The sequence below is a fragment of the Vigna unguiculata genome, chromosome 3, assembly GCF_004118075.2.
Source record: "Vigna unguiculata cultivar IT97K-499-35 chromosome 3, ASM411807v1, whole genome shotgun sequence".
Classification (NCBI taxonomy): Eukaryota; Viridiplantae; Streptophyta; class Magnoliopsida; order Fabales; family Fabaceae; genus Vigna; species Vigna unguiculata.
In genome coordinates this window covers 42,578,987-42,586,664 of record NC_040281.1, presented here as the reverse complement: position 1 = coordinate 42,586,664, position 7,678 = coordinate 42,578,987, and the positions used below count along the sequence as shown (strand labels likewise).

General features: G+C 26.8%; 1 protein-coding gene across 1 annotated transcript; it reads right to left on the bottom strand.

The window, feature by feature from the left end:
- Positions 1-5,314: 5,314 nt before the first annotated feature.
- On the bottom strand, positions 5,315-6,154 carry LOC114179494 (auxin-responsive protein SAUR50). Its single transcript, XM_028065850.1, has one exon. The coding sequence runs from the start codon at positions 6,059-6,061 to the stop codon at positions 5,744-5,746; it is 318 nt and encodes a 105-aa protein (XP_027921651.1). The 5' UTR covers positions 6,062-6,154; the 3' UTR covers positions 5,315-5,743.
- Positions 6,155-7,678: the final 1,524 nt, after the last annotated feature.

The following is a 7,678-nucleotide window of genomic DNA, read 5'->3' as shown; positions in this document are numbered from 1 at the left end:
ATATAATGTATTGTCTCTTTATACATAAATCTGGAAATAAGTTATAGATCACTAATAAAACAAGTTATGAATTATGATTGATAGTTAAATTTTTATAAAGATTCATTTCATAAGACCATGGTCATGAAGTGAAAGAAAGAGTTCAGAATTTCACCCCAAGCATGATTAATGTTAACAAGTTGAAATATATAGAAAGTATTTTTGGATAGAAAAAGAAAGTGATAACAAAGTTTGAATCCCGTGAGATAGAACCTACTAACGGCAAGATAACAAAGAAATTAATGTTTGATGTCGTGACTAGGAGCCATCTTTTCCAATGGTAGGATACTTCTTCTACTTTGTGTTATTATATTCCATGGTGAATGAAACTTTCTTTCGATGAGAAAAGAGAATGTGACATAATGGTCAATTATGTATATCAATTATTATCTTATATATGTATGATTAATCACGACGAACATAGTGGTGGCCATGAACTAAGCCCTTCTTCACAAACTATAAATTTTGTTCTGCAATTTCATGGTGTACCATACTGTTCAATAAAAAAAAAAATAGCATATCAGTTATGTTAAGATCCATTGGTTCCTTTCCTTACAAAGAACATTTTTGATTGATGAAGAAAATGAAGGTGTTGACGACAGAGAACATATTCACTAAGCAGAAAACTCTCCCCATTTATTAGTGTGTCGTGGTTTCAAGGAACCACTATATTGCATTCAAGGATCAAAGGCTCACCCCATATATAATCACATAAATTCGTGATCTATTCAAAACATTAAGCCTGAAAGGTATGTTTTTCACAAAGGATCAATCTAAGGTTCCTCAAACGATGACTTTAAAGATGCATATACTTTTCGATCACCCCAATAATGAGATCTATTGACACTAATTAGGCATGTAAAAGTGGGTCAAGTCTGCCAGATCAGTCTGCTAGTTCGTTAAAAAAAGGCGGATCGAATTAAAATTTCCAATTCGTTGTGGCTTGGTCTGCCTAACCCGTCAGTTTGACGGGCTAAAGACAGATCAATCCGCCCTGATCCATCAACATTTTTTTTAATATTTAAAAATTAACAATAAATAATTTTTTATATTATATAAACAAGTATATATATATATATATATATATATAATTTATAAACAAAATTTTTAAAAATGTTAAAGAAAATTAAAAAAAAAAATGGTGAGGAAGCCCGCTAGTTCGCCAATCCACCATGAGACAAAATGGGTTGAATTGTCCAACCCATTTTTTAGTGGCTGACTAGTCTGACCCGACCCGGTTTTGACGAACCAAAGGCGGGATGGGCCAAAATAGGCTAGGCTGATCCATTTTTTCCACTCCTAGCACCAATCTTTTTTTTTTTGTTTAATCTTAATACAGTTCATCTTATGGTGAGAATTATATATTCTACATTAGTTAATAACGAAAAATTTGAGCACCTTAAAAAAAATTTTATAAATTTGTTACCTTAAAATTTTATATATGTATATATGGAGTAAATGTTCTTTGTAAAGATCTATCAAATTATTCATTAAAATCATTTTTAAGTGAGATTAGACCCTGCCGAAGTTATCCATTGCTTAATCCATTTCAAACTCTATCTTTTTAATTTTAACTATGACTCTAATGTCATGTTAAGCAATAGACTTTAAGTCTAACTCAACCCTACAAAAGCGACTTATAAGGTGAGGTTTGCACCCCACTTATATACTATATTGAAATTGTCTTATTTGTGGGATTGACCTTTTAAATGACTTGGGTTGTGACTCCCCCAATGTTTTCTTTTATTTTATTTTTTATATATATTTAAAAAATATATTTATATTTTATTTTATTATTTATATTAATTTTTTAATTTTTTATAAATTTGAAAAATACGTTTTTTCCCTCATATGTTTTTTCTTTTTTTTCTTTATTTGGTTTTTCTCTCTTGTATCCCCATCTCTTTCTCACATCTTCATTCTATCTCAATTTTCACCCTCAATCTCTCATCATTTTCAAATCAAATTGTACTAAGACAAAACTTAAGAGCTAAGGAACATTTTGGAACGAACAATTTCTTTTTTTGAGTAAGTTGATTTTTTATCTTCTTTTCTCGAAGTAATCTATTTTCTTTTTGTATGTGGTATTTCTACATTATAGGCAGATTTTATTCGTTAATGATAATAAAATCATGATCTAATTGTTGATTGAACTCTTTAGACTTTGAATTTGTGTGAGGAGAGAACAATATTAGAAATCTATTCTAAGGTAAGGAAAGTTAATCGTTAAAATTATTGATTTTCTTCAAATATTGAGTGTTAGTTTTGAAAATTAATTTTAAGTTTTCTTAATTAAGTTAGATTTAATTTGAGTACAGAAAATAATTATAAGAAGTAAAAACTTTTTTTAGTTAGAAAAAATAATCTATAACAATATATAAAGAAGATATTCTCTTTTGTGTCCACATTTCATATTTTCACTTTTACCCTTAATTATTATTTTAAAAATTAATTATTTTATAAATAGTTTATTTTTAACCATTATTTTAAAAACCTCTTTTATCTTTAACAGTTATTTTAAAAATCTTATATATATATATATATATATATATATATATTATTTTTCTAATTAACATCTAACAATTATTTTAAAAATTAATTATATATTCTTTATTAATTTTAACTCAAATCTTTATAAAAATTAAAAAAATTGTGCATGTGTGTTTGCTAGTTTATATATAAAAAATATGAATTGACCTCTTTAAAATTTTTGTCTAAGTTTTATCTTTGCTTATATATTCATGAATTTTGGTTGTTGAGTCTTGACATTCTGATTTCGTTTCTGATGCATGCAAGTAGGATATTTATTTCTCAATATGATTTATTTAATGATCAAATTGATATGGTTGAAATTTTGATCAAAAATACATGCGGCTACTACTAGAAATCAATTTGTAAAGCACAATAATTTTATCTTCAACATTTATGTGGCAAGAAGTATCAGAGTTAACCTGAGTTAACCTAATTTATAGGTGTTGACTTGTTACAAGTTAAACTTAAAAATGAATGGGTTTAACTTGACTAACGTTTTGATAAGTAAAAATGTGAAACGGACTGAGTTTTTGAACCCTTTGATTCGTTTTAACTCGTTTCATATAACCTGCAGTTCACGTGGACCCGGAACAAGACGAGCCAGCCCACATACACACATAAATTATCTCTCCCGGAGGTTGTCTCTTCCTGTCCTAAAATGTAACAATGAACTCAGATTTTCATGTCCATCAACAAAGTTTACCGATAATCACTCTACCAATAGATTTCTATTTGATATTAATTCGTCGATAAACATGAGACGAATTGTACAATTAATAATATGTATTATTTTTAGTGATATTCTCACTTATTTTCCCCTTACACCAAAAGTAATACTAATTATTTGATCAAAAGTAATACTAATTATTTGATCAAATATTTATTACTAAACAAAATATTATATTAATAACACGGTTATACGACAAGTGTTAATATATTCGCATTTGTCCAAAATAAAAATTCATTATCGTCTTCGAACTCTTCTTAATATATATTAAATAATCAATTTAAAAAAATAAAATAAATATAACATGATATTGTTAATGATTTAACGTTAGAAAACACTTTATTATTTATCTCTCCATAGTGCTGGAAATAACGTCTTCAAAGCTTACAATTTGGTTTGAGGTGTAGTTTTTTAAAAACACTTAATTATTATATTTGACTCTTTACTAATGTAATAAGTCAATAAATTGACTTACTCAAGTGTTAAATCATAAGATAATATTATTAGTAATTGAATAGATAACTTAAAGGTTTTAACAAAAAAATTATTCAAACAAAAAGTGTAAATTTTGTAAGCGTTTTTGGAGATCGCATCAACTATAAATAAAATAAAATTATAATATATAAGGGGATGCAAATTTCACTCGTGACAGAATTTAGACAAAAAAATTCAAGAATGTCAAATTAAATTTTTTGAAATTTTTTAAGTTTAATCGACGTAAATGCATTTTTTTCATCTTCATTTCAAACCTTCCTTTTAAACAAATTTATTCGTGTACTTTTTATTATAATTTTTCTAATATAAATTTATCACCTCTCACCTATTTAGAGAAAGATAAATTTATCCCTATCTAATTGTACACACTAAACAAATTTATCACATACAAAGGGAAAACCCTTAAAAAAAGGTAAAAATAAACTTATTCAAAAGAACAAATTGATCAGTTCAAAATGTGCCTTAACTCATCAGTTTTATCCTAGTGTAATTTTATTTTGAAAAGGAAAAGAGATTAGCATGAAAATTGAGAAAGAAAGGAAGAGATGAAAAAGAGATGGAGGTGAGAAGAGAAAAGAAGAAGAAGAGAGAGAATGAACTATAGATGTTAAGAATTTTTTTTAAAATTTAATATAAATATATAAATATAATTATAAAATATATAAAAATATTAAATGAAAAACTTTTGGGGGCCATAGTTCCCTTAAGTTATCAAGAAGGGCTGCTAGTGAATCTCACCTTATAAGTCAATTACGTAATGTTGAGTTAGATTTAAAGTCTAGTTTTTAACATGATACCAAAGTCATTTGAAGTCTATATATTGACGAGATCTTTTATTGGTTAGATCTATTTTCACATGTTATAAGAAGATTTATTTTTTTATGTTTATATATTGTGTCACTCATTATCGAACTGTTATCAAATTATCCATTAATATTTAATTTTATATTTGATATATATATATATATATATATATATATATATATATATATATATATATATATATATATATATATATATATATATATATATATATATATAATTTGACATGAAGAAGTGTGTCGAAAATTTTACATTAATTAAAGATACTATAGATTTATAATGCATAAGTGAGAGAAAATTTCTTTTTTACAAATCAATTTATATGATTGGCTTATATTTAAAGTTCAATTCTTAAAAAATACTAATTTAAAAATTAAGAAAAGTGAAGGATAAAGAAAGAAAATAAGGACATGTTTGAGAAAGAGTGAAGTCCAATCATATAAATTTATCTTATTTAAAAAGACATCATATGTATGTATATATTATTTTTCTGTTATTATAAATCTTATAAATTTATATTATATTTTCCTCTTCTTAAGTGTGTAAATGAGATGTAAATGACCATTTTAAATTCATGGATAATTTTTCTTTTAACAAAAATAATAAAATTATTGCTTATTATTTTCAAATTTACGAGTCTCGGAAGGTGGATATTATGTTGAAAGCAGGTGTGGATAAATAAAATGGTAATGAAATACAACATAATCATTGATGAAACTGTATTTGACTTTACAGGTATTGTCACATCGATATTCTAATATTTAAAAAAAAAAATTTATGATATACACGGACCATACACGGATTAATAACATCGATCGTGGCATTCGAACTCAGCCATGCAACTTTGAAAAAAAATGACAAAGAACCAATAATTCTTTCCCGCACGGGACATTTGAATGTCTGGGAGGAAATTAATCACTGGTCTTTGATTTTTCATTTACGAAGCCAAACTACAGTGAAAAGAAAGAGAGGATTCACTTTTTGAACCTAAAAAAAAGATTAAATAAACTTAAAACTCACTTTTTAGAAGTGGCACCCTAATGAAGACATGCAGGAAGGAAGTTATATACAATTAGAAAAGCAAAAGTGAAAATGTTATTTGTTGCATAGAAAATGGTAGTTGGTAAATTATGACCTAATCATTGAGGTAAGAAACTCAAAAACCAGTTCATCACATGGGATGGTAAGACCCATGTCATGATTGAAGCCAAATTCCTCTTCAGCTCTTTGGAGAAGAGTTTGAAACTGTGGATGAGCCAACCATGAAATTGGGACAATATATCTTGTCCTGTTTTCACCAACATACACTGCAAAGTGCCCTTTTGGAACATCCTCAGGAAGACCCTCTTCATCGTACCCATGTTTCTTTCCAAAACTTGAACACCTTCTCACTATTTGCTTTATCACTTCTGCTTGGGGTAGCTTCGTGGATTTTCTTATGGCCATTTTGCTCTGAAACTTCTTCTCAGAAACAGGGGAGAAGAAGGGTCTCTCTTACAAGTGTTTGTTTGATTCATGGAGAGTGTGGAAATGAGAGGCATTTATCGTTGGTGAATGTGGAGAAGAGAAAATGAGGAAGAGAAACAGGGTCACGTGGTTGTGGGGACATGTAGCAGACCACATCCAAATTGCTCCTACATGTCTCTCACACTTGCAACCATGAAAGGAAAACTTTCAGATTTTTCTTAACAAAAATTATAACTATATTAGTCATACAAATGTACAATGCAACAAACTCATGGCTTTAATTATTAATTACAGTTGCTTTTTCTATTTCCAACTTTCACTTTAAATTAATCTAATTCACTGTTTGGGTAATGATTCTTTTCACAAAAGAAAAATATCCAAGCATTCAATTTTTTATTCATCATATTTGTCTCTTGTTGGAATATAGAAATATAGGTAAGTTAAAAAATACAAGATGTTCTTCAAATATCTCTCATCTTTTAAATTTGAGAATTATTAATAATAAAATTAAATATACTTTTAGTTTTTAAATTTGAACGTTAGATTAAAATTCATCCTTATTTCAAATTTTTAAAATTTTTAAAATAATTAATTAGTGTAAGAAATAAAGTTTTAATTTGACGTTTGAGTTTCATATCATTGGATACATTTTAATTCAAATATCAGTTTAAAATATTATTTAACATGACAAAAAAAATTACATTACTAATTTAAAATGATTATATATGTTTATTTTTAAAATTTAGATACTAAAATATATTAAAGTTAAAAAAAATTAATATCAAATCTAAATTTAAAGAATACAAATATATTTCACCTTCAATAATAATAATAACGTGAAGTTTTAAAAGTAAAAACTCATTCAAGTTGGTGGAAAAGTTCCATATTTATTAGTGGTGGAGATTGAAATATTTAATTATTGAAAAGAGTTAATAATTAATTTTGGATGTAACGAGGACAAGAAAAAGGATAGAATGAAACTTAGGTGTTGTTGTGATGGATAACACAAACCTGCTTTATACAACTCACTTCACTCCGTCCCATCACATTGTGCTTGTCTAAGGATTTCTAAACAGTGATTAAGCTCAAAATCACACCAAATTATCTAATTTTCAAGTGAATTAGATATACCAGAATAGAGAAATCACATCAGTGTTAAAACAAGTCCTCATCCTGCGCAATCCACACCTCATTTCATCTCAGAAAACAACAAAAACATTGCAAACCTTTTATAATTTTATAATTTTACATGAGAGTAAAAGTGAAAAATAATTTAAGTATGTTCTTTACGTTTGATTTTTTAAACATGTTTTAAGAATAAAATCATAATAAAATTCTAACTTCCAGAAAAGACTATGTCAGTTATAATAACTTCCACAAATGTTTGAGATGGGAACAGTGAAAAAAAGAAGATTATAGAAATAGAAACACCATTGATATAAAATTATGATTAAATTAAAAGGAAATTAATTAAACATATTTTTTTTCTAAACTATTAAAGGAAGCGTAGAAGTTGTTATACAATTATTTATCGTGGATTCTGATAGAACCAATTATTGCATACTGTTTGGTTTAGAAACTGGAATTCCTACCATA

Excerpts from the sequence above, each read along its gene's own strand:
- LOC114179494 (XM_028065850.1), bottom strand. The coding sequence starts at position 6,061 with ATGGCCATAAGAAAATCCACGAAGCTACCCCAAGCAGAAGTGATAAAG.